Genomic DNA, 27,287 nt, shown 5'->3' on the forward strand with positions numbered 1-27,287 from the left:
AGCGGAAAAAATAAAAGTCGTTTTTTCGCCGCGGCACATTCGCGTTTGGTGTGGAAGCGCTCATTACACAAACAGCTGATCAAAAAATAAAACCATCACGCAAATTATTCGTGCGTCAAAATCGCGTCCAGTGTGAAAGGACCTTTAGACGGTTTCTCCGAAAATGAAGCATGTTAGATCAGACCAATTGAGATGAATGGGAATGCCAACAGAAAGCTTTCTTCAGGTTTTACAGAGCTTCTTTCTATCAAACTACGGGAATATACGCACACACACTTATGCACACTCATGCGTGCACACACACACACACACACACACACACACACACACACACATTCTTGTACATCTATCTTTGATGACATTCATTGACACAATACAATCTCTAGCCGCTTACCCTAACCTTACCCATCACAACTAAGTGCCTAACCCGACCCCTGACCCTAAACCGACCCTTAACCTCATTATAACCATATCCCTAAAACCAACTCTTGACCCTAAAACAGGCCTTTAAAGGCTGTCAGAGACTGATGACCGGCCAACAAGTCCTCACTTTACTCTCTTTGTCCTCATTCCAATGGTCTAAAACTCAAACTGGTCCTCACAAAGATAGTTGTACAAGTACACACACACACACACACACACACACTCATGCACAGACTTTAGTTTAGGGCACAGATGTACAAGTTTAGAACAGTTAAAATCTTTTTATTAAACTGGTCGGTTGAACAGTCGTGTTCCAGAAGAGGAAAGAGCAAGTGGAAAAACCTTCCCACATGAGATACAGCTTATGCATATTCAAACATTGTGCGTTTAAGATACAATTTGGTATTTCATAATAAATGTAGACCTGAAAGACAAAAACGTTCTAAACACAAATTCCATTATCTAATCCAGTTAATTTAATTTACCACTATTGCTTTTGAAAATATAAATGCACTTTACTTAAAATGATATCATGGATCTTTAAAGATTAAATATAGAATGATATTGAAATGTAGCATAAAAACAGATCAAAGGCAATCCGCACTTTAACACAAACTCATCGGAGTGTACGTGATGTGGTCGTCGCAATCCTGAAAAATGCCGTTTAACAGGAAACGTGTGTAAACGAATGTAGAGGCACACAGGTTGTGTTGCTGGAACTCCAGCAAAAGAAAAGAAAAGAAAATGAGATGTAAAGATTCCATATCGGGATCATACAGGAGAGTATGTGAGGGAGTTAGTGGAAATCTGGTTTCTCAGGGAAGGTGCAGCCCGCTCGCCGGATGATGACGTTAGCGGCGTAGTGCCCTGCGCGGATACACTCTTCCAGCGGCTTCTCCTGAACCAACTCTGACAGGAATCCTGCAGGACACACAAACAAAGAGTTCAATCGTAGTTAAATGTTAAGGTATAGGCTGTGTCCCAGAGGAGAATGTGATCTTACCAAGTAGAACATGTTCCTGGATCAACATTCCAATCAACCAATCAGATTTGAGGGATAGGTTTACATTTAATGTCGAGTTTTGGCTTACAACAAGGGTTAGGTACTTCTACAACTTACTTAAGCCATATTCGGACGGGATTAACTTTACAAGGGTAGATGGAGTAATGTAATTTAATTCGCATGGGATAAGAGATCTCAGTAAAACTAGCAGAAGTGGGAGAGTAACTCGATTTACACATCACCATCACTCCTCCTGTCGTCATGTGTGTGTTACGCTGCTTCCTGATATCACGTGCGCAAACACATATAACCTATATTTATATATATAAAACAGTTATGTCCGGTCAAATGATGTATTAATTAACTTCAGATTGGATTGTGTTGGTAATAGGCACTTAGCTAACGCTAAAAGATGTTTCGTGCCTCTAACAAGTGCTGTCGATCTTCTCTCTGATCTGAATGGTGTGTGTGTGTGTGCGTGAAACACTTGAGTTTTGCCACAGACTCGTCCCAGCGACTAGAACACAACTGACAGGGCTCCAGACTAACTTTTTTTATTAGGAGCGCTGTAGCCCCTGACTTAAAATTTTAGGAGCGCAAGCAGAAAATTTAGGGGCACACCTTCACATTTTCCCCCTAAATAACTATTACAGACAAATGCTTTGATAATAAATAGATTAAGCGTACAGAAATTATGGTGCAGTTTTATTTTAAGATCACAGGGCTCCAGACTAACATCTGAGGGCCGCGGCTCTAAGTTCTACAGAAAGTATTTGGTAGCGCTGTGGGATGACAAAGCACTGAGCTAAATTTGAGGTGTATAGATAAAGTTAAATTTAATTATTATCCTTCATAATGTCTTAATATTATTTCAAAAGCAAAATGAGTGACAAAATAGATATTAGGGAGTGAAAATAGCCAATAAGCACCCTCAGCAGCTGTTTACAATGGTAATTTAGTCTTCTTTTTTAAAAAAAATTGTGAGTTTTCCTACTTCTTGAAACTTTCAGTTTTATAAATAGAGACAATCTTTAAAGGATGAACAAAAATGTTTTGGTCGACACATAAAAAAAAAAAAAATATTTTAATAGGATATAGTTTTGAAGTGCTGTAAAAAGATGTGTAGGCTACTTTCATAACCACAGTATACCATAGTTATAGTTATGTCTGGTTCAGAATACGCAATTATTTTGTCTGTTACTATAGTCAATGTATCAGATTACAAGATTTCGAGTCTCGACTCCTAAAAATCTTGTCATGTCCTGGACAAGAAACATTGTCAGACTACACATTGCTTTACGACCAGTCATCTCGAGCCGTCTCACACACATATTCACTCGCACATGTACACACGCACGCACACACTCTCTCACTCGCTCGCTCGCTCACTCACTCACTCACTTGCGCGCGGGCGCACACACACACACACACACACACACACACACACACTCATTCACTCGCGCGCGCACACACACACACACTCATTCACTCGGAACCCTTCATGGAGGACCGTTAAAAAATTAATTGTCGTGATGTCGTAAACAAAGCATCGCAGACGCGACGTCGGTTGTCGCCCACTATGAACGAGATGAAATTTACTGGTCGCACATGTGCGACTGGATGTAAAATTTAGTCGCACACTCTCAAATTTTGGTCGCAAAATGCGACCATTTGGTCGCAGTCTGGAGCCCTGACTGATGCTTCTTCAAGCGTCTCCATACTTGAAAAAACGTAGAAAACTACTTTTAAACAGGAAATATGGAATATTTACGAACATATTTACAGCGGGTGTATTCGCACGGGTTTAGTGTCACCTGAGGGAATTTTTCCGGACCTTTTTACTGAAGGTAGAAGTAGCTGTAATCTTTACTGACATTGTCGGTCATGATCACTGAGATGCACATTCTGCGAGACTAAAATCACAGAGAAGCTCTGGTGTTTATTACTTTACCCCGACTCTCTCCATGTTACACTAGTCCCATCCGAATAGGGCTTGATTCACCTCTCATTTCCCTCTGGTTGTAGGGATAACTCATGGGTAGGGTTAGGACAATGTTTTTGGACAGGATTGTTGAAAATGTTGATCCAGGAACATGTCTTACTCGGCAGTCATAGTGACCCTGTTCCAAAACCTAGTGAGCCATCTTGCTATCTGCTGTACACCCTACATATGAAGTGGTGTTTCACTGCCTAAGTGACTGATTTGGAAAACCCACCCTGAAGAAAAAATTGGTTAAGGATTTACTTTGTAATTACGTGTGAAAATTACTAGCAATTTCTGAGTGAAAATTCTTACAAAGAAACGTCACATAACACATTGAATTAAACGTGAAATTCTGAAGTAGAAAGACTGAGATAGCATTTTATTTCGATGGTCCACGTTAGACATTCTACTAACTATAAGCAACTACACCTACATCTCAACTTATTCTCCTAACCCTAAACCTAACCGTCTTCTAAGTCTACTAATACTCTAATGACAGTTAGCTGACATGTAGTTGCAAAGTTACTTATAGTTAGTAGAATGTCTAAAGTGGACCATCGAAAAAAAGTGTAACCTTTTCTTGTAAAATGTCAACTTAAATGTTTTTTATTTTTTATTACAAAGCACAATTTACATGAAGCGTGTGATTTTAATAAATTAAATTGCAGCATGTTGCAGAGGTAACAACATTAACTTAAAAATCCTAAACACAAATATTGGGTAAGAGTGTCGATGTTTAATTAGATTTAACTATTTTTCATATATATTATATATTTTATTCTGTATCTATTATATACATACATTTTTACAGAGGCTATTTTTACTCAGAATTTGCTAGTAAATTACACAAATGACAGGAAATTGTCAAATAATGCATTAAATTTAAACATGAAATTAAGTAAAAAAAAAAAGAAAAAAAGAAAAGAAAAAAAATAGAATTTTCTTGTAAACAGTTTGAATTCACAGCTATGAATAATATTTTTTTACAGTGTACTTTAGCATATTAAAGAGTGCACAGTTAATATTAAACAGTAAATGAATAACTCAATTAAAAACTAATTCTAGGAACATTGCCTTTAGATTGAACTGTTTATAATCAATACTTTTCAGCACTGGCCGCTCTCCTTAAAATACTGCTTACATAGGCAGTTTGCACAGTGGATTGTTTGGCAAATTAAATATTATAAATACATACTTGTATATTTATTACATGCGTATAAAAAAAAGCGGTGCAGGATTTATTTTGAGGCAATTTTCACTCAGAAAGTTCACAAATAAATGACAAAAAAAATGCATTGAATTTGATTAATGTAAAACGTACTCCAATAAACCTAGTCTTATTTTCAGTTTCTACATTTTACAGTGTACTATAGCATGATATTACAGAGTGCACAGTTAATAAATACTGAATTAATAACTATCATTGTCTAAAATGATCTGATGAATCATTTTTACCTCCCACAAAAGCGTCACCAGCACCGTTCGTGTCCACGATGTCGTTCTGGTCGATGTCTAAAACGGGAAACACTTTGACTTTATCACCTAAGAGAGGACAAACAAAGATGATTAATAAAAAACCTAGGGAAGATACCTCATCTGAATCAGCGCGTTTGATTGGTTGGACGGACGTACCCACGGTGGCCACAGTGTCCTCTCTGCCCTGAGTGAACACCACAATCCTCTGCCTGTTCTTGTTGACTTTGGGCAGAGACTGAACCCTCCGTGCGATCTCAGCGATGTCTTCAGTCTGCAGGAACACCGGGAGATTATACAGCACTGATCCAATGATAGTTATTAATTCAGTGTTTATTAACTGTTGCCTTGGCCTTTGGCTTGCTTAGTTTAATATTCAACAATATTATTGATCTGCCTTATTTAAAGGAACACGCTGACTTTTGGGGACTTTAGCTCATTCCCCGTATCCCCCAGAGTTAGATAAGTCCATACACACCCTTCTCATCTCCGTGCGTGCCGTAACTCTGTCTGACGCACCCACCGCTAGCCTAGCTTAGCACAAAGACTGGAGGTAAATGGCTCCAGCTAGCATACCGCTCCCAATAAGTGACAAAATAACACCAACATTTTCCTATTTACATATTGTGATTTGTATAGTCACAGCTTGTACAAATAACAATGTCACATGAGACACAGACATCTTCTAACCGTATAAATACTGGGAACTATATTCTCAGAAGGCGAAGCACTGCTACTTGGGCGGAGTGATTTACGGTTAGAAGATGGTTGTGTCTCATGTGACCTTGTTATTTGTACACGCTGTGACTATACACATCACAACATGTAAATAGGAAAATGTTGGTGTTATTTTGTCACTTATTGGGAGCAGTATGCTAGCTGGAGCCATTTACCTCCAGTCTTTGTGCTAAGCTAGGCTAGCGGTGGGTGCGTCAGACAGAGTTACGGCACGCACGGAGATGAGAAGGGTGTGTATGGACTTATCTAACTCTGGGGGATACGGGGAATAAGCTAAAGTCCCAAAAAGTCACAAAACAAACTTTGTTGTATTATTTTCATGTTATCACTGTGAAACTGCTTTGATACAATCTGTATTGTAAAAGTGCTATATAAATAAAGGTGACTTGACTTGACACTGAGAGTGTTATAGGAGCAGTCCATTAATTCACAAGTCTGCATTATCCCTTTTGTGTTCGTTGTGCTAGAAGAAAAAAACAGTATTACAGTATTTTTCACTCACCTCAAAGCCCTGCTCCTTTGCAAATGTAGCGGCTTCCTGTAAAACAAATATCAGTTTAACACACAATCATCGCAGCCAATGAGAAGAGATGTGCAAAGAACTAACCTAATGTGCGGAGGTTAGTTAAAAACTAATAACTAACCTCCATACGTGACATTTAAAGTCCCCCTGTGGTGAAAATCCAGCTTTTAATGTTGTTTATGTGTCTATGTGGTGTTTTTAATCTGCTTAAAGACAAACCATGTGTAAATTCATAAGTCGACAGCATTGCTGAGTATTTCCTCCTTAAAACTGCAGTGAACCAAAGACAGTCTCAAACACACGCTTTGAAATCGCTGGTGTTTCTGACGTCACAAACTACCTTGTAACCAATCAGATCAACGTGTGATCGTCAACCAGTGGATCTCTGAGCTGAGCGAGTGAGTGGAGGCGGGGCTCATTTGCATATTCATAGAACCACACATACTAAATGAGGCAAGGGTGTCGAGTTACATTCAAGATATTTTAAGGCATGAAGAATTTTTTCAAGAAAAAAACATTTAAATATGTCATTTTGGAGATCAAAAATTAGTTTTAAGGGATAAAATCATTGACTAAAGTGTTTTTGTGAGCCGTTTAAACACACTGATGATCTGAAGACTCACCGTCTCGTTTCCGAAGATGATGTCGACGTACGGCATGACCTTCATCAGCGGCTCTTTGAAGAACTGGCTGATGAAGGGGGCCGAGAGGTTGAGGCCGAAGATCTTGTTGTTGTCAGACGCGTGTTTGGCCACTTTGAGGATGGAGTCCGGAGACACGGTCAGGAAAAAACCCTTCAGGACGGAGATCAGGAGTCAGATTCATACTTATCAGATTTATACTGTAACAAGATGAGCATTTTGACCAGAAAATGTTTTGGATTATTCAACATCATTAGTTTCTATTCTCTCATTTGCACATTCAAACTAGCATAATGCAAATGTGAATCCCTTACTGCGATGTAGTAAACTCGAGCTTTCTCCACCAGACTCCAGTTGCGATCAACATCCAGATGTTTCTCTTTATTATAGCAGTTCGCTGCTGCCAGGTTTGCAATCAGAGACCTACACACACACACAGTAATAGTCAAACATCGAGCCTGAAATCACTATGGAACGTTATATATTAATTCAGAACAGACAGATTGTAATAAACAGCATAAATCATAGGAGAAATGCATTAATCCACTGATGGATCATACAGTCGTCTTTTAACACTCTCTAGAGATGCAACTATATATGGTGATGTTATCAATATCGCCATAATTTCCATTATTATTATTTTTTTTAATAGGACAGACCTATAAAAAATAATAATAATGGAAATTATGGCGATCATCCTGAACCAGTCCAGCATAATTGATAGAGAAATTTTAAGCTGTAAGAAAAAATAAGAAATAATCTGAAGTATTGAGCTGTTATCATAGTTACGGTTTCATTGTTATGATGCTGTATTTGATTTGAACATGTAAAATATGGATCGTTTAACAGTATCAGCCATATTCTCAATTATCTGCTATAAAATGTTTATATCAGTGGATAAAACAGCGCATTAGGTACATTGTAATGTTTTGATCTCTGATTTCATTCAAAGCTTGTCATTTCTCTAAAAAGATTTGATTCATAAATGCAATGCTACCATTGTACTAAATGTTTGTAAGAATTTTTAAAAGAAATTAATACTTTTATGCATCAATGATGCATTGAATGGATCAATAGTAACAGTAAAGACATTTATAATATTACAAAAGATTTTTTTCTTTTGAACTTTTTGTCAACTGTTTGTCAAAGAATCCTTAAAGGGACACTTCACCGATTAGCATTAAGCTTTGTATCAGTAGTATTCTCGAGTGGCCGTGCTTCCCTCCCTCATGTCCCCCTGAGACGAGAGATTTCTGTATTGTGTGTCTGAAAAAAACCCACAGATGACGCAAAAATCGTGATTTAGCATCATCAAAGGCTTTTTAGTCCAGAGGCGAGAGACTACAGCCAGTAGGAGGAGCTCGTCCCGCATGTCTTCAACTCGCCCATAGGGGGATCTCACGATAAAACGCTGTCTCTTCAGTTTCGAGTCGACTAGTAGCCTAGCTGTATCATTTCTCCCGACACTGCCCTCTGTAACCGGTGGGCGTGGCTTGGGAGTGTCCTCGTAGGGCAGCGAAGCAAGTGCATTCTGGGAGTTGTAGTCTTCATCCACATGAGACAAAAATACATTTTCTGGCTTTTCTCAGTCTAGAAGGCACCAACTTCTAAAATGATTTCACATTTCTACTACATAAATGACCCAATTTAAATACACATTCATCTTTCCAGCGGTGAAATATCCCTTTAAACAAAAATGAGTTTCCAAAAAAAATATGAAGCAACAACATCAACATTGATAATATTATACTGATTTCTGGTCATGTGACACTGAAGACTGGAGTAATGATGCTGAAAATTCAGTTTAATAAATTACACTTTCTATATATATATATATATATATTCACATAGAAAACAGCTGTTTTAAATTGAAATTATATTTCACAATTTTTACTGTATTCAAGCTTTATTTGTCATTGCATAAATACAGTGTATTAACACAACGAAATTTCAGGTGCTACTCCAGATCAGTGCTTTTAAAAACTAAATAATTAATAAAATATGTACTAATAAATATGTACTAATTCTTGATCAAATAAACGCAGGCTTGGTGAGCAGACGAAACTTCTTTCTAAAAATCTTTTGAATGCTAGTGCGTGTATATCACTGTATACTTCGTGTATAAGTGTGTGTGTTTCTGACCTGTTTTCTCCAGTAATGCAGGCCGCACACGTTCCTGTCGGTTCTTGACCTTGTTCATAATAATGTGCGTCAACGTGAGCTTCAGCCGCTTTCTGCTTCAGAATCTCTCCAAAGTGATCTGTTCCTATACAGCCGAAGAATGTGGCCACCTTGTGCGGCTCCTGGATCATCCACTGAGAGAGAGAGAGAGAGAGAGAAGATATCAAACACACAAGATTATTCTGGAGTGAATCTGAGATAAAACTGCCTTCTCGTGATCTCCTGATAGACACACACATGGTGACAAGAGTCCCAGACTCACCTGAGCGATTTTGACGGAGTTCTGTGTGGATCCACCGGCATGATACTCCACTTTACTCTTGTTCACGATCTCATCAAACCTGCAGCACAAACACCAGAGGGTTGTTCGTTAATGTTAGTGAGATCCTGATGAGATGAAGCTCGGGTTTGAGTCCTGTAGGTACAGAATGTGAAGAGAGGTCGCTGCTGCTCTCTACAGGCCAGAGACGGTACAACACTAAAACTACATTCACCATTCTGCTTTTCTGCTCTAATACAGTTTATTGTAGTTATTAGTTATTAAATATGTAGTTATTAAACATTATTAGGGCTGGGTGATACAATTTATATTGTGTATATATATATATATTTGTGCAATGGTTGAACATGATGAAGAAAGAAAGAAAATATCACTTATTTCTAGTTTGTATTTTATCACCAATAATTTTCTGAATTAATTTTCCTAATATGTTGTTTGTGCCATTTGTCTTTAGCTTTTATAATATGATATAACTATGGCTGGGCTAAATATATCAAATATTTATGATACAGTACCGGTCAAAAGTTTGGAACAATTAAGATTTTTTAATGTTTTTGAAAGAAGTCTCTTCTGCTCACCATGTCTGCATTTATTTGATCAATTAATAAGTGATATTATGAAATATTTGTGCAATTAAAAATAGCCATTTTCAATGTGAATATATAGTAAAGTGTAATTTATTCCTGTGATTAAAGCCGAAGTTTCAGCATCATTACTCCAGTCTTCAGTGTCACATGATCCTTCAGATATTATTTTTTATTTTCATTTCTTACGTGTTGAAATGAAAATGTGATGCTTCATATTTTTGTGGAAACCGTGATACACTACCATTCAAAAGTTTAGGGTAAGTAATATTTAAAAAAATAAAAGAAAGAAAATAAATGAATACTTTTATTCAGCAAGGATGCATTAAATTGATAAAGAGTGACAGTAAAGACGTTTATAATTTTACGAAAGATTCAATTTCAAAGTTTCCAACTTCCTATTTGTCAAAGAATTCTGTAAAATATGTGTATATATATATATCTATCACAGGTTCTACAAAAAAATGAAATATATTAAAATAGAAAAGTTATTTTAAATTGTAATAATATTTCACAATATTACTGTTTTACTGTATTTTGATTAAATAAATGCAGCCTTGGTGAGCAAAAGAGACTTCTTACAAAAACATCACAAATCTATTCAGAACTTTTGACCAGTCCTGAATATTCAAAGATTTTGCTGGTGATATAAAAATAAGCAACATTGCGAACATTGAATGAATAATGTCACTCACAAAGCTTTATGTTTCTCCTCTGCCAGGATCTGATCATTGGGCTTCAATCCATACCTGCGCACACACACACACACACACACAGGTTAGTTATTGATGAATAATTACACTAACAGAGGTCAAGGAAATCCATACAGTCTCAGGTTGTGTGATCACAGAAGCGTACACACACACACACACACACACACACACACACACACACACACACACACACACACACACACACACACACACACACACACACACACACACAGTTACGTCACTACTCACTTATCAAGAAAATCCTTATCCACCACTGCAGAGATGTCCAGCAGCGGATTCCCCATCCCAAACAGAGCGTTCTGACTGCAACACACACACACACGAGAGGAAAACATCTTACAATAACTGATATTTACTCTTTATTCACTTTAATATATTACAATATTGGGTAACACTTTATTTTACAGTGTCTTTGTTACATATGTTACATGTACTTACCATAGTAATAACAATAAATTATGCATAATTACATGCAACTAACCCTCAACCAAACCCTAATCCTTCCCTAACCCTTTAGTAAGTACATGTAGTTAATTAATATTACTCAGCACTTAAATATATAACTACACTGTAACAATGACACCTTAAAATAAAGTGAACCCCAATATTGCATTACTCCCTAAAAAAGTATAGCCTAATAACTACATTACTTAGTTACTTTTTATTGAAAGTAATGCATTATGTTACTTTTTCCAGGCCTTGCATCTTTTTTGAGTTCTTTTTTGCAAGTATTTAACGCAGTATTGCGTTCAACAAAATATGCACGTTAGTCACTGTGAATATGTTTTTGCATATATTAAACCATGAAAAGCACAAATCTGTCATAAGCAAAAACTGCCAGCCAGCAGATCAGTGCATGCGAACGCTTGATTTAATACCGCAGAATATTGCATCTCCTCAAGTCATTTTTAGAGTTTGACTTAATTCAGTCTTAATCTACTGTAATTGTATGCATGAGAACAGCATGAACATTCTGCTAATCTTCTCCTCTTTTGTTCCACTGAAGTATTTTCAAGTGTTTGGAAAGACATTAATGAGGATATTCAGAACCTTCATTCCCGAGGGAACTACTCCTTTAATATCCATTCTGAGAGAGTAACAGGTGGAGGTCACATGACCGGGTTCAGTGACACCGCCTTTGAGACATGAACCCTTGGAATGGAAGGTGGGCTTATTAGCAGGAGAGCCACACACACACACACACACACACACCAGAATCTGACTCTTTTCATACGGTGAAACAGACATTATAGTTCAGGACAGGTTTTACTTGACTTTAGATGTACAGTCCTCACTATGTGAAGCTTTTTAGTGAACTTCACTCTTTACTGGTTTTAAGTGACTCACTCTTCTAATATTAGCCTGACAAATGCAAGCTTGCAAAAAGTGCACAATAAAAGCAGTATACAGGCCTTTAAAGTGCTTTTTCATAATCAACATTGTGAAAAGTTAACACACCCTGAAATATAATATTGGAACATTCAGTGTGTTTAATGGGTTTTACATGGGAATGTGTTTACAGCGCAGAACACATGCTATAGTGCTGACTAAACACATGTAGCGCGCACTCTCACACACACACACACACACACACACACACACACAAACACGCTATACAGGATGGCCAACATTCTTCACGTGAAATATTGACAAGTATCAATTTGCCAGGGAATTAGAATGAAAACTGCCACAAGTTATCAGTGAATGTACATGTGCACATGCATTCTGTCATATATAATACTTGCACATTAATCTGACACTTAAAGATCAACAAAAAACAGAATAATTGTGATTTCAAGTTGTCATTCCTGTTCTGTCATTTTCTAAATCTATCAACAGCCTTGTATGTATGTTTGTGACTGACATACTTACATACATACATACATATATATACACACACACACACACACACACACACACATACATACTTACATATATACATACATACTTAGGCTACATATGTACATACATATACTTACATATATACATACATACTTACATATACACATACATACTTACATATACACAAACATACATATATATACATACACACACACACACACACACACACACACACACACACACACACACACACAAGCTGAATAAGAAAATTGTATTTCTTAATGTCATAAATGATGAAATACAGCGCGTTGCATAACAAAACACACAATTCCCAAACCGGAAGAAGACACCCAGAGAGAGTGAGTGAAGTGACACTGCTTTACTGTACCTGACTGTCGGCATGATCACACACACACACTGATTGTCTGCAGTAAAACTGATTCTGTGCTCTCGCGCCCCGTCCACGCTGCGAGCGCGTGCGTCTAGTCCTCCACACACTCCACACACAACCCGGAAGCCGAAATCCCTCCAGAGTTCCAGATGATTGGTTACATCACACGCATGGGCGGATCAATAGATCCATCACGGTTGCCTGACGAGCCCGCATGTGTTTAAGGTCTCTGAAATATTACTATCATAACATGTGTCGCGCGTGCACTGCATGAGTCTGAGAGATCAAAATTATCTCTAAACAACATGCATGAACTCTGTTGCATATGACGTTATGATGTCAAACATGCAAACATGCACGCGCAGAGGAAGGGATGCGCTGCTGGTACATTTTGTTCAGGCAGCAGCGCGACCATCAAACATACATTAGGTTTATTTCTGCATATCAAATCATAAATTACTCGAGTGCATGACGCATGTCGGTGTTTTCAGTGTGTGTGTGTGTGTGTGTTTACCTCAACGCCTTCTGCGCGCGCGAGCCGCCAGTACAGTCACACACCGACATCTTCTTCTCACACTGACAGACTCTTCGGCTGCTCTCAGATCAGTTTGCCATTGCCATCTTCTGTTTTGTGCTGATGCATTTAACAAGTTGCATTAATCAATTCCACGGTAATCATGCAGTATACATCAAACTATGTATTATTGTAAGGGTTATTTTGCCTGCATCTGTAATAATTTCTCCTTAAATAACATAATAGTTGATACACCTATTAATACCGTAACACATACTTGTACTCGCACATGAAAGTTAGATTTGTTGCATATGTTCATAAAAAATAATAGAGGATGAGCTCAGATTTAAGTGCAATATTAAAGGATAAATGAAAATGATTCACTCAGATTGAGTTTTGAAATGTAAAATGTAAATATTTCACTTAAAAAATACTGGAGAAATTAATACTATATATAATAATATATATTCTATTTTTAATTAAAAAATATTTCCCCCTAATTTCTCCTTAATTATATTTCTGTCTTACCTTCAAACAGTTATTTTAGTATCGAGACTCTACTATAATGTTTTTTAGTTTCAATTGTAATTGTAGTTATTTTGTTTAGTAATTTAGTTTTTTTTTTTTTTAATGATTATATAGTTTTAATTAATTTTTATTTCAGTTTTTTAGTACATCAAGTTAGACTAAATGAAGACGAGAAATGTTGCTTTGGTAACTAACTAAAATAAAAGTACTTTTTATTCTATTTTAGTTTTAGTTAACTATTACAACCCTGCCTTCAGAAAACCCTTTTTAACTTTAGTTGTGAAAATTGCACTGTATGTCAAAAATCCAATTGCAAAATTGTCAGTTGTTAGAACATAACGGATGTCATAACTGATTAACTGTGGTAAAAACTGCAAAGCACGGACTTAAGTGTCAGAGGCAACAATAAGATAGAAGCCATTAATGTTGAATAAATTGCTTTAAATTTAGAGAGCCAAAAGATCATATCAACAAATATAGTCCCACACATATGATTCAGCTGATAATAAGTTCTTTTATTATGACAAGGCACATTAGGTCTTACAGGCTGTCTTTAAAGATGAACACATTATTTACATTAAAGTCTCCTCAATGATAAAAAAAGGCAAATATATGCATATTATCACTCATATAAATATACTTGAGTGTGCATTCTGCAAGAGATTTTAGTAGTGTATTTAGCACAGTGATGTCTTAGTGGAAATATAAGTGTGTGTGTTTGTGTGGAAATATATAATGCAAACGGACTGGTTTTGCATAGATTACAGGAAGCACCAGGTCATATTACCTCTTCATTTCAGTACTTGTATCGGAGAGTTTGCAGCGTCATCCCTGAATGAAAGCTTTAATCCACTAACCAGTTACCAACATTAGGGCATTAATATGCGCTCATCAGCACTTTTCATTAAATAGCACATTATGAGGATTTTATAATCCAAAATCTGTGCTCGTTTGTGAAGACGTTTTGTTGGTGACATTTAATAATACAATCAAAGGGTGAAAACAAGGCTGGTGAAAAAAAAAAAAAAAAAAAAAAAAAATATATATATATATATATATATATATATATATATATATATATGTGTGTGTGTGTGTGTGTGTGTGTGTGTGTGTGCGTATGTGTGTGTGTATGTATGTATGTATGTATGTATGTATATATGTGTGTGCGTGTGTATGTGTATGTGTATGTGTATATATATATATATATATATATATATATATATATATATATATATATATATATATATATATATATTATAGATCCACATTTTGTAAAAAAAAAGAAAGAAAAAAAGAAAAGAAAAAAAGAATGAAAATAATGACCATTGTGAAAGTTTCCCTTTCATTTTTTTCAAATTAGAAAAGCAATGTTTTTTTACACTCAATGACATTCAAGAACAACAGTTTTGATAGAGGAATAGTTCAGTCCACGAGGTGGATGAGACGTCTGCACTGACACTGATGACCTGGACAGTGCATGCTGGGATATGTGCACTGGTTGTTGGCTCACTGGTACCAGGGTGTCTTGCGGACCCAGCGCAGGGTGAACCCGGCGTCTGTGCGGATCTTGATGGAGGCGGCCTCGGCCTCTCTCACCGTCTCCTTCACCGACTGCATTAGGTTCTGAGCGTTATGGACCAGCATCTCCGTGGCCTACGAGAGAACCAGCACACATTCAGACGGGTTCCTGACTGTAAAGGAGAAACGGCAGAGGGTTTGAGGTCTGACCTGCTCTGATTCCTCCTCGCTGATGTTGGTGCGTCCCAACATGGTGGCCTTCACAGTGGAGAGGATCTTCAGCTGTGTGCTGATGGTAGGAATCCTCTCACACACCTACAGAAAGACACACACAAATACTTCATTTTTACAAGAACAAACAGTCATAAAGTGAATCTTGTGCAGAAGTGAAATTTCTCTCATTCCTTTCCATGTACGAGCTCATTTCTCATGGTTTTATTTAGGGATGCACAATATATCGGCCATCATATCGGTATCGGCCGATATACATGTTTATTTTTAATATTATTGTTATCGGCCCAATAAGAAAATTTGTCTGATATACTAAAGCCGATAAATAATGTATAATTTCCTTCAGCTGAGACACTTCAGATGCATGATGGTTCAACATGATGGTTTTGATTATGATTGGAATCACTTCAAAAAAGGAAAATACAGCAAAGTGCAACATTTTCAGCACAAGTGTGTCAAATCAGCTGTGTAAAATTATATTGAGAATATTATAATTGTGTGATTGAGACGTGGATTTTAACTGCGAGACATTTGTTTTTGTAATCAGCCTCTCAAAAATTATATAAAACTTGGATTTAGCTTTACTCTATTGGTTATCGGCTTTTAAATATAAAGAATGATCGGTTATCGGTATCAGCGCAGCCTTAGTTTCATTATCAGTTGAGCCAATTGCACGAATGTGCCGCTTTCCTGAACGAGTCATCTATTGAATGAACCGCATGTGTGAGTGAATCTTGTTGAAAGGGGTGTAAAAAAAGACAACTTAAAAAACTTAGTGAACAAATTGTTTCGGTGAATAGATTCAAAAGAGTCGCTTAGATGAATCAAAATCCCCAGCACTGCTGTAATGCAGTTTGCTAACCACAAAATTGGCCAAACCCAACACACAAGCACAGCAAACTTGGAAATTGCATTTTAAAATCACAATCACAACTTTTTTTTAATCATAAAAACCATAATGAGCTAAAATCCACAACAATCTCTTCTATTTGGTCTCAGTCTGGTTCGCTTTTGAGCATTTCTCAGACTTCTCAGACTCCAGAACCACATCAACCCATGTGTCATCAGTCCCGCTATGGACTTGTCTTCCCACAGTGCTTTGCTCTGATTACCTGCAGAAGGTTTGTTCGGATACGTTTGTCCGTACACTGCTTGGCGACCTCTTTGGCGAGGCGCGTGACCTCGTCGGAGGCTTTGGCGATGTCTTTGGCACACTGGATGAGCGCTCTCTTATTCCCGCCGCTTCCTCGGACCAGTCGAGACATCTCGGCCATCAGCAGAGCCATGCGCTTGGCGGCACCGATGATGTCATTACCCTGCAAAAACAGTCATCGTTTAACTCATCCTTCCCTCGCGGGTCAAAATGACCCGAAGCCCGAAAATTATACTTTTTTTTTTTTTTTTTGTCCAGAAAGCTTTTTTTAATTAATTTTGATAATATTTTTCTATTTTTTTAATGATTTTTTTTGGGAGATTTTTTGTTATTTTAAACAAAAATAAATTACCTATAAATTACTAGATTTGATAAATAAAAAATAATTTAAGCACACATTCTTCTAACTTAAATTCAAAATAACTCACAAATTCATGCATACACCTTTTAATTCAGCTCAAAATATCTAACATTGGGTGTCTTTGCTATGGAAGCTTGTTTCTGCCACAAAATAATAATAAAAAAGATAATTGCGACTTTATATCTCTCAATTCTGACTTTATATCTCAGAATTCTGACTTTATATCTCAGAATTCTGACTTTATATCTCAGAATTCTGACTTTATATCACGCAATTGGGAGATATAAAGTCAGAATTGCATGATATAAAGTCGCAATTGCGTGTTATAAAGTCAGAATTGTGAGATATAAACTATTCTGTAAAAAAAAAAGTCCGTCTTTTTTCCCCCCCCTTAGAATTGGACTTTATATCTCACAATTCCGAGAAAAGATGTCAGAATTGCGAGATATAAACTCGCAATTATGTGTTATAAAGTCAGAATTGCGTGATATAAAGTCAGAATTCTGAGATATAAAGTCAGAATTGTGTGATATAAAGTCGCAATTGCGAGAAAAAAAGTCAGAATTCTGAGAAATAAAGTCAGAATTGTGTGATATAAAGTCGCAATTGCGAGAAAAAAAGTCAGAATTCTGAGAAATAAAGTCAGAATTGCGAGATGTAAACTCGCAATTGTGAGATAAAAAGTCGCAATTATCTTTTAAAATGTTTTATTCAGTGGCGGAAACAAGCTTCCATACTTTGCTGACCTCTTGTGGAAAAAAATTATATAACATGACATTTCATGACTAGCCACTAGATGGCCTTATAGCTCTATATGGAGCAAATGAGCTGTTCCGCTGGGTCCTAAAGTCAGTTTCTCTTATGTAGTAGTACATTATACAATAATTTTTTGGTGAAGTTTTTGCATGTTTAGTTAGAATTTTTAGCATTTTTAGTTTTTTCTTGCATTCCTCGCATTCCATTCAATCTTATGAGGGTCAAATTGACCCGCGAGGGAAGGATTTGTTACTTTTTTAAATTTCAACCACAAAACTCCTCAATTCATAATTTTCTTTGGTGTGTATTCGTGGTTCAAGTTGGGGTATTGGACCCCTCCGATTGAACACTCAATTTATAAAAAACAATAAATAAATTCAAAAATACATTCCGGGTCAAAATGACCCGCGGGAATGATGAAGGTTGTAATAACCCGCATGGATCCAAACACATCCGGCACACTCTTTGGGACTGACCTTGCTGGACCACTTGCGGGCCTCGTCGTGCAGCTGCCGGGCCGCCACCATCATGGGCTCGCTGATCACTTCTCCGGCCTGCGTCTCCGGGAACTCCTCGTCCTTCTCCTCGGGTGGTGGAGGTCTGGGCGGAGGCACTTCACCCTCCGGCAGCGGCGGTTTTGGCGGAGCCGCGGTGTCGCTGATCTGAAGAAGAACCAGCGTTCATGTTTAAACTCTTCCCTGTGTAATGAGTGCATGTTTCACGTGGTAAACAGTTGTGGTAGTGAGGCGTGACCTGAGCTTGCACTTTTTATACAGTGTGTATTGAAGCACACATTAGAAAGAAGCAGTCAAGCAACAGGAGGTGACACTAACTGAAGTGTTTTTGTATTGTATATTCAAATCAGTTGTAGTTACTAGGAAACAGTGTTTATTTACTTTACTTTATAGTCCCAATAATCAGAATATAACAACATTCCAATAATAAAAACTAGCAGCATCCTACATCAAAAATCCTACATTGTTTACTGTGCTCACGAGCTGAAATCTGAAAACTGTTGTCCTATTGTTAAAGGGTTAGTTCACCCAAAAATGAAAACTCTGTCAGTAATTACTCTCCCTCAAGACTTTCAGAACACAAATGAAGATATTTCTGATTAAATCTGAGAGCTGTCTCACTCCTCCATATGCTTCTCTGTTATTGAAACTTGCCGGCCCAGAAAGTTAGTAAAGACAATGTGTAAAATAGTCCAAGTGACTACAGTGGCTCAACCTTAAGTTTATCAATGGCGAGAATACTTTTTGTGCGCAAAAAAACCCCAAATTAACGATTTTATTCAACTCTTCATTTTCTTCTGTGTTTCTCTGAGTGAGTTCACGTAGTGTAACAGCGCAGCGCTTCTGGGTTGTATTTCAGAACGGAGGCTCAGGATTGGCCGACGCTGGTCATGTGTGCGATGCGTGTGATGCTGGCCAATAGTGAGCCTCCGTTCTGACGTACAAAGTATTCTCGCCATTGATAAACTTAAGGTTGAGCCACTGTAGTCACTTGGACTATTTTACACATTGTCTTTACTAACTTTCTGGGCCGGCAAGTTTCAATAACAGAGAAGCCTATGAAGGAGCGAGACAGCTCTCAGATTTAATCAAAAATATCTTAATTTGTGTTCTGAAGATGAACGAAAGTCTTACGGGGTTGGAACAACATGAGGGAGAGTGATTACTGACAGAATTTTCATTTTTGGGTGAACTAACCCTTAAGTTGAACTGCTTCTGTTGTCCTCATGTGGATAAAAGCGTCTGCTAAATGTAAATGTAAGCGCATGCAGGAGTCTGCGGTGAGTCTGACCTGCAGCTGCTCCAGGTCTGGAGGCGGAGGAGGGAAGTCCGGCTCCTGCGGCTGGAACGACTCCCTCACTTTAGCCACGGCACTCAGGATCTTATAACCCGAGTCCAGGAAGCCCCTCTGAAGGCCTGGCGAGGAAGACAGGGGTCATGACTAGGGTCGCGTGATGAATCGAGACAAAAAACTAAATCGTGTTGTGTGCGATATTACCAAAAACATATATATCTCGATGTTTTCTTGGATTTTATCAATAACGATAATTAGACGATATTTTGCTTAATTGTCATTTGGGTAACACTTTACGGTTACACTTTATTTTAAGTTCTCATCGTTACAGTGTAATTACTGTATATATTTAAGTACTGAGTAATATTAATTAACTACATGTACTTACTTATAGGGTTAGGGAATGATTAGGGTTTGGTTGAGGGTTAGTTGCTTGAAATTATGCATAATTTACTGTTATCACTATGTCAAGTCAAGTCAAGTCAACTTTATTTATATAGCGCTTTTCACAATACAGATTGTATCAAAGCAGCTTCACAGTATTTCAAAGCAGCTTCACAGTATTATGGTAAATACATGTAACGTGTAACAAGGACAGTGTAAAATAAAGTGTTACCCACTTTACAATAAGGTTCATTAGTTAATGTATTAACTAACATGAACAAACCATGAGTAATACATTTGTTACTATATTTTTTAATCTTTGTTAATGTTAGTTAATCAAAAATACAGCTGTTCGTTGTTCATGTTAGTTCACAGTGCATTTACTAATGTTAACAAGATTTTAATAAAGTAGTAAATGTTGAAATTAACATTAAGTAAGAAAAAGAAATGCTGTATAAGTGCAGTTCATTATTAGTTCATGCTAACTAATGTAGTTAACTAATGTTAACTAATGAATCTTATTGTAAAGTGTTACTGTCATTAGTTTATGATGCTTGGCAGGTTTAGGACAATAAGTTTACATTGATTTTTAGCTTTCATGGGCATTTTTACCTTTATAAAGTCATATTTTTAGCCTAATTTAATGTATGCATCCGTTTTTGTCTCAAATTCTTACATTTATTCAATAAAATCAATTAGAATCATAAGACACTATTATGGGCTGTTACCAATCAAATGAAATCCGTATCAATGAAACTGATCTTTGCAATGCAGAGGAACCACAGAAGCTGAATATACACTGTTTAATGCGGCTCAGAGGGACATGAACGCATTTAACCTGCAGTTACAAATGCAGAAATAATGTTTTGATGTTTTAAACATAAAACATTGAGAAAAAAATTAACATAAAAAAATGAAAAGATACTGATATGAAATTGAAAGCGGCAGTAGGTGGCAGCAAGTCAGTGTTAATGAGTGAGTCATTGAGTTTCAACCGATTCATCCGAACGGCTGATTCATTCAGGAACGAAGCATTTGACTCTCAATGAGTGAGTCATTGAATCATTCATTCAAACGATTCGTTCATTCACTGCTGTGTGTTGCTCCTGTTGCTTTGTTTGGAACTATATTCGTTGGCAAAATTGGAGCAAAAACAGGCAATATTTTGTCCAAAATGTAAGTCACTTAATATTAGCTACTTGTTTATTGAACGGTTGTATAAAATCAATATCACATTTGTAATCATGCTGATATTTGGAGATATAAGGTACTCTTTTGTGTGATATTAACCATATTAAATGATATAAATATAAAAGACATACAGAGGTATTTTTGCCCCTTATCTTGAATATTGAGGGCATTATAAATGCATTTTAATAGAGTAAATCACACAGTGAAAGTGTGCGCTGTAAATGCACAAGCACACTAGTTTATCCTACAAGAATACATCACGTAGTGTATGTGTGCATGTGTGTTATGTCAAGTGAGGGACATCCTCGATAATGTCAGATCGCACATCATTTAAACAAATATCACGATATTATCATAGACGAAATATATCACACACCCCCAATATGGCTTAGTGCAGTTTAAATAAATATGCACCGCGTGTTTCAGACAGAAGCGCAGCACAGTGTTTATTTACACGCTCATTTCCCGCCTGTGTTTTCAGTGTCTCGATTCGCAAACTTAATGGGAAGAAGAGCCTAAAAATGGGCTTTTGTCAAACGAAGGGTGGTTGCTTTCTGAAAAAGCCAAAACTACAAGTCTATACACAATGAATACAAGTGAAGCGAACTTCTCTCTGTGTGTCTCACCTTGGTCCTGTATGTTGCCGGCCACGGCTTTGGCGTCCATGACCATTGGTGAGATGGTTCTGCTGAGCTCGTCGGAAGCCGCTTTCACCGTTTCTCTGAACTTCGGGTCCTCCGAGTTCTCCACCTCTCGTTTTGCCACCAGCAGGATCCGATTGGCTCGTCGGGCGATGCTGGTTGCCCCGGCGACCAGCATCTGAGGCTGGTGATTGGCCATTGCTACCTGACACTTGTCCAGATCTTTCTTAATGGCGTCTTCTGATGCATCCAACAGAGACCTGGTGTCGATCGCTTCATCCACCAGACCTGAGGACGAGAGACAGTCAGGATGTGTTAGGAGCTTAAAGTAATGTAGATCATTTCTGAAAATTATAAACAACAGTAAAAATTGTCCCTTTGTGAACTTTGTGATTTCAACCTATTTGTAGTATTTTTTTTTCACATCATTTCTTCACATTCATTTTGATCTGTTGAATACCGTAAGCAAAGCAAATAATATGAATCACTTTTTGATGACTTTCTGGCTAAAATAACCATTTGTGGATCAAGTACTAAGATAATTCCTGAAAATAAGATTAAAAAAATAATAATACAACAATAGCAAAATATAAATAAAATAAAATATTAAAAATATTAAAAATAAAATGTAAAATAAAAAATACAACAATAAAAAAAAAAATATAAAAAAAATTAAATAACTGAAAAAAATACATCTGATAGATTAAAAATAAACAAATTGTAAAAACGTAAAGTATTGAAAAAAATAAAATGTAAAATAAACAATATACAATATATAAACAATATAAATTTAAATAAATAATAATAAACACTTTTATACAAATACATAGATAGATACTGTATATAGAATCTCTTCTGACACAAAAAGATTATTACTCAAAAAAAAATAAAATAATGAAACATAAAACGAATAAAAACAAAAAATAAAATATATACATTTATTAATATACAATAATAATTAAAATAGAGCAATATAAAAAAAAAAAAAAAAAAAAAAAATTAATTTATACGGATGGATGGATGGTTGGACGGACACGGACGGACAGACAGACAGACAGACAGACAAAAGACAGACAGACAGACAGATAGATAGATAGATAGATAGATAGATAGATAGATAGATAGATAGATAGATAGATAGATAGATAGATAGACAAAAGACAGATAGATAGATAGATAGATAGATAGATAGATAGATAGATAGATAGATAGATAGATAGATAGATAGATAGATAGATGATAGATAGATAGATAGATAGATAGATAGAAAGATAGATAGACAGACAAAAGACAGACAGACAGACAAAAGACAGACAGACAGACAGACAAAAGACAGACAGACAGACAGACAGACAGACAGACAGACAGACAAAAGACAGACAGACAGACAGACCGACAGACAGACAGATAGATAGATAGATAAAAGACAGATAGATAGATAGATAGATAGATAGATAGATAGACAAAAGATAGATAGATAGATAGATAGATAGATAGATAGATAGATAGATAGATAGACAGACAGACAGACAGATAGACAGACAGATAGATAGACTAGACAGACAGACAAAAGACAGATAGATAGATAGATAGATAGATAGATAGATAGATAGATAGACAGACAGACAGACAGACAGACAGATAGACTAGACAGACAGACAAAAGACAGATAGATAGATAGATAGATAGATAGACAGACAGACAGACAGACAAAAGACAGATGGATGGATGGATGGATGGATGGATGGATGGATGGATGGATGGATGGACGGATGGACAGACAGACAGACAGACAGACAAACAAAAGACAGACAGATAGATAGATAGACAGACAGACAGACAGACAAAAGACAGATGGATGGATGGATGGATGGATGGATGGATGGATGGATGGATGGATGGATGGATGGACGGACGGACGGATGGACAGACAGACAGACAGACAAACAAAAGACAGACAGATAGATAGATAGACAGACAGACAGACAGACAAAAGACAGATGGATGGATGGATGGATGGATGGATAGACAGACAAACAAAAGACAGACAGATAGATAGATAGACAGACAGACAGACAGACAGACAGACAAAAGACAGATGGATGGATGGATGGATGGATAGACAGACAGACAGACAGACAAACAAAAGACAGACAGACAGATAGATAGATAGACAGACAGACAGACAGACAGACAGACAGACAGACAGACAGACAGACAGACAGACAGACAGACAGACAAAAGACAGACAGACAGACAGATAGATAGATAGATAGACAGACAGACAGACAGACAGACAAACAAAAGACAGACAGATAGATAGATAGATAGATAGACAGATAGACAGACAGATAGATAGATAGATAGATAGACAGACAGACAGACAAAAGATAGATAGATAGATAGATAGATAGACAGATAGACAGACAGACAGACAGATAGATAGATAGATAGATAGATAGATAGATAGATAGATAGATAGATAGATAGATAGATAGATAGATAGATAGATAGATAGATAGATAGATAGATAGATAGATAGATAGATAGATAGATGTTTGTCACCTGTCATTTTCTCTACATTGTCGATCCACTGATTCTTCATGGTCTCGAAGTGCTCGTAAGCCGCCTGGTTCCCAGGATTCTTCAGGAGGATTCGAGCTGCGGAGATGACCTGCAGGACAACACCAGTCAAAACCACACTTATTTCCCATCAGTCTCGTGTGGAGAAGCTCTGAACGGCCGACGGCTGGTCTCTCCGTTACCTGTGGCGTGAGGTCTCGGGCTGATTTGACGGCGGCCTGGATCCCCTCCACCGTGCTCCTGTTAGCGGTGCCGACGGCGGCGGCTTTCTCCGCTGTAGCGCCCAGACGGCCCGCGTGATTCTCGAAGTTAGCGGCCCGCTCCTCAAACACCTGTTCACATCAGAACACACACCTTCAGTCACACAGGAGCCCGATCTCACTCTAGCATTATCACCATATTACCAGTTACATTTTTAATGAAGTTGTGTAATTTTTTGTATGTATTGATTGTTGTTGTTTTTAATGTTCAATTGTCAATTCAATGAGTTTATTTGAGCAAATGAGTTCAATTAATAAAGTTTTCTAGTCTAATCTGATCATTAGAAAGTGTGTGTGTGTGTGTGTGTGTGTGTGTGTGTGTGACCTGTTCTCTGTTGGGTGTGTCTGGAGGAGCCGTCGCTGCCACAGCCAATAGTTTGACAGGTGTTGTCGTGTCGCTGAAGATGTCAGACACTTCTTGAGTCATGGCTTCCTGCATTTTACCCTTCAGATCCTGCAATAAACATAATTCAAATGTAATTTATTTCTGTGATCAAAGCTGAATGTTCAGCATCATTACTCCAGTCTTCAAAGTCACATGATCCTTCAGAAATCAAGTCAAGTCAAGTCAAGTCAACTTTATTTATATAGCGCTTTTCACAATACAGATTGTATCAAAGCAGCTTCACAGTATTAAATAAAATAGTACATCAGTGTTTGTTTCTGGTGTAAAACATCCACGTTTGGTAATGCAGATCAATAGCACTGGTGAATCGATTAATCAATTTAAGCATCCCCAACTGAGCAAGCCAAAGGCAACAGTGGCAAGGAACCGAAAAACTCCATTAGGTGACCTAATGGAGAAAAAAAAAACCTTGGGAGAACCCAGGCTCAGTCGGGGGCCAGTTCTCCTCTGGCGTTTATGAAGTAGAGACCGGATTTAACTGTAAGATTAAAATATTATATGAATGCCTGGCTGAAGAGATGCGTCTTTAATCTAGTTTTAAACTGGGAGAGCGAGTCTGAGCAACGAACAGTATCAGGAAGACTATTCCAGAGTTTTGGTGCTAAATGTGAAAATGCTCTCCCTCCTTTGGTGGATCTGGATATCCTAGGTATGACCAGAAGCCTCGAATTTAGTGATCTTAAAGAGCGCGATGGATTATAGGGCGATAGAAGATCCGTTAAATAAACTGGAGCTAAGCCGTTTAGGGCTTTATAAGTCAGTAGCAATACCTTGTAATTAATACGGAACTTTATAGGTAACCAATGTAGGGATGATAAAATTGGTGTTATATGGTCAAACTTTCTTGATCTAGTAAGAACTCTAGCGGCGGCATTTTGGACTAACTGTAGCTTGTTTATTGAGGATGCAGGACAACCAGCTAATAAAGCATTACAGTAATCTAGTCTCGAGGTCATGAATGCATGAACTAGCTTTTCTGCATCAGAGACAGATAGCATGTTACGTAATTTAGCAATATTTCTAAGGTGAAAAAATGCTGTTTTTGTAACATATGAAATATGATTTTCAAAAGACAAGTTACAATCTAATATAACACCCAGGTCTTTTACTGTAGAGGATAAAGTAACAGGACACCCTACTATGTTAAAGTTGTATTGTAAGAGGTTTTGTGGGCGGTTTTTTGAACCGATAAGTATTACCTCTGTCTTATGTGGATTTAATAAAAGAAAATTGTGCGTCATCCAATCTTTTATATCTTTAACACACTCTGTCAATTTGGATAATTTAGCGTTTTCATCCGGCCGTGATGAAATATATAGTTGAGTGTCATCAGCATAACAATGGAAACTAATTCCATGTTTCCTTATAATATTTCCAAGTGGCAGCATATATATTGAGAATAATAGAGGGCCTAACACAGATCCTTGCGGCACTCCATAGTTTACTGGAGTTATGATCGATTTTTCTCCGTTTAAATAGACAAAATGGTAGCGGTCAGATAGGTATGATCTGAACCAGCTTAATGCTTGTCCTTGAACACCGGTATAGTTTTGTAGCCGATCTAAGAGTATTGTGTGATCTATAGTATCGAACGCAGCACTAAGATCAAGTAAAACTAGTATTGAGATACAGCCTTGGTCAGAAGCTAAGAGTAAATCATTTGTGATTTTAACGAGCGCAGTTTCAGTGCTATGATGCGGCCTGAATCCAGACTGAAACTTTTCATAGGTGTCATTTTCTTGCAAGAAAGAGCCCAGTTGGGCAGACACAACTTTTTCTAATATTTTGGACATAAAAGGAAGATTTGAAATGGGTCTATAATTTGCTAGGTTATTTGGGTCTAATTGTGGCTTCTTAATGAGAGGTTTTATAACTGCCAATTTAAATGTTCTTGGAACATGACCTAAAGATAAAGACGAGTTAATAATATTGAGGAGAGGCTCTTCCACTATAGGTAACACTTCTTTCAATAGTTTAGTTGGTATGGGATCTAATAAACATGTTGTTGTTTTAGAGGAAATGATAAATTTATTTAACTCTTTTTGTTCTATAGTTGTAAAGCACTGTAATTGTTCTTGCGGGGTGATAATCGAGGCTGAATTATAAGGCGCGATTGAAGATTGAACGTTTACAATTGTGGATCTGATGTTTTCTA

The 27,287-nt window shown here is 37.1% G+C and overlaps 2 protein-coding genes across 4 annotated transcripts in view; both read right to left on the minus strand.

Moving 5' to 3' along the window:
- Positions 1-678: 678 nt before the first annotated feature.
- Positions 679-13,430, minus strand: adkb (adenosine kinase b). Of its 3 annotated transcripts, XM_081392222.1 has the most exons (12): positions 13,312-13,391; positions 12,795-12,932; positions 10,793-10,867; positions 10,526-10,579; positions 9,229-9,307; positions 8,928-9,100; positions 7,100-7,208; positions 6,768-6,938; positions 6,124-6,159; positions 5,043-5,157; positions 4,866-4,952; positions 679-1,344 (listed from the first exon to the last, which is right to left on the minus strand). In XM_081392222.1, exons 1-12 carry the CDS (start codon positions 13,359-13,361, stop codon positions 1,220-1,222), a joined length of 1,212 nt encoding a protein of 403 aa, XP_081248348.1. In that variant the 5' UTR covers positions 13,362-13,391; the 3' UTR covers positions 679-1,219. The 3 variants fall into 3 exon arrangements, with proteins under 3 accessions (XP_081248348.1, XP_081248350.1, XP_081248349.1); XM_081392224.1 differs by lacking the exon at positions 12,795-12,932 and having other exon boundaries at positions 13,312-13,430; XM_081392223.1 differs by lacking the exon at positions 12,795-12,932 and having other exon boundaries at positions 681-1,344; positions 4,866-5,157; positions 13,312-13,422.
- Positions 13,431-15,102: 1,672 nt separating this feature from the next.
- vclb (vinculin b) overlaps positions 15,103-27,287 on the minus strand; it is a 46,995-nt gene continuing 34,810 nt past the window's right edge. Inside the window, exons 13-21 of the mRNA XM_081392522.1 lie at positions 25,052-25,180; positions 24,649-24,798; positions 24,449-24,557; positions 21,869-22,171; positions 19,665-19,789; positions 18,335-18,520; positions 16,701-16,904; positions 15,568-15,672; positions 15,103-15,492 (exon numbers count right to left, since the gene is read on the minus strand). Of these exons, the coding sequence (XP_081248648.1) occupies positions 15,346-15,492; positions 15,568-15,672; positions 16,701-16,904; positions 18,335-18,520; positions 19,665-19,789; positions 21,869-22,171; positions 24,449-24,557; positions 24,649-24,798; positions 25,052-25,180 (1,458 nt within the window). The 3' untranslated portion in view covers positions 15,103-15,345. The remainder of the gene's footprint in view (positions 15,493-15,567; positions 15,673-16,700; positions 16,905-18,334; positions 18,521-19,664; positions 19,790-21,868; positions 22,172-24,448; positions 24,558-24,648; positions 24,799-25,051; positions 25,181-27,287) is intronic.

This window comes from Scardinius erythrophthalmus (assembly GCF_964197995.2).
Source record: "Scardinius erythrophthalmus genome assembly, chromosome: 18".
NCBI lineage: Eukaryota > Metazoa > Chordata > Actinopteri > Cypriniformes > Leuciscidae > Scardinius > Scardinius erythrophthalmus.

Excerpts from the sequence above, each read along its gene's own strand:
- adkb (XM_081392222.1), bottom strand. The coding sequence starts at position 13,361 with ATGTCGGTGTGTGACTGTACTGGCGGCTCGCGCGCGCAGAAGGCGTTG. Across the intron at positions 9,308-10,525 it reads GAGGAGAAACATAAAGCTTT|GTTTGATGAGATCGTGAACA; the intron begins GTGAGTGACATT and ends TTTGTGCTGCAG. Across the intron at positions 9,101-9,228 it reads ACTCCGTCAAAATCGCTCAG|TGGATGATCCAGGAGCCGCA; the intron begins GTGAGTCTGGGA and ends TCTCTCTCTCAG.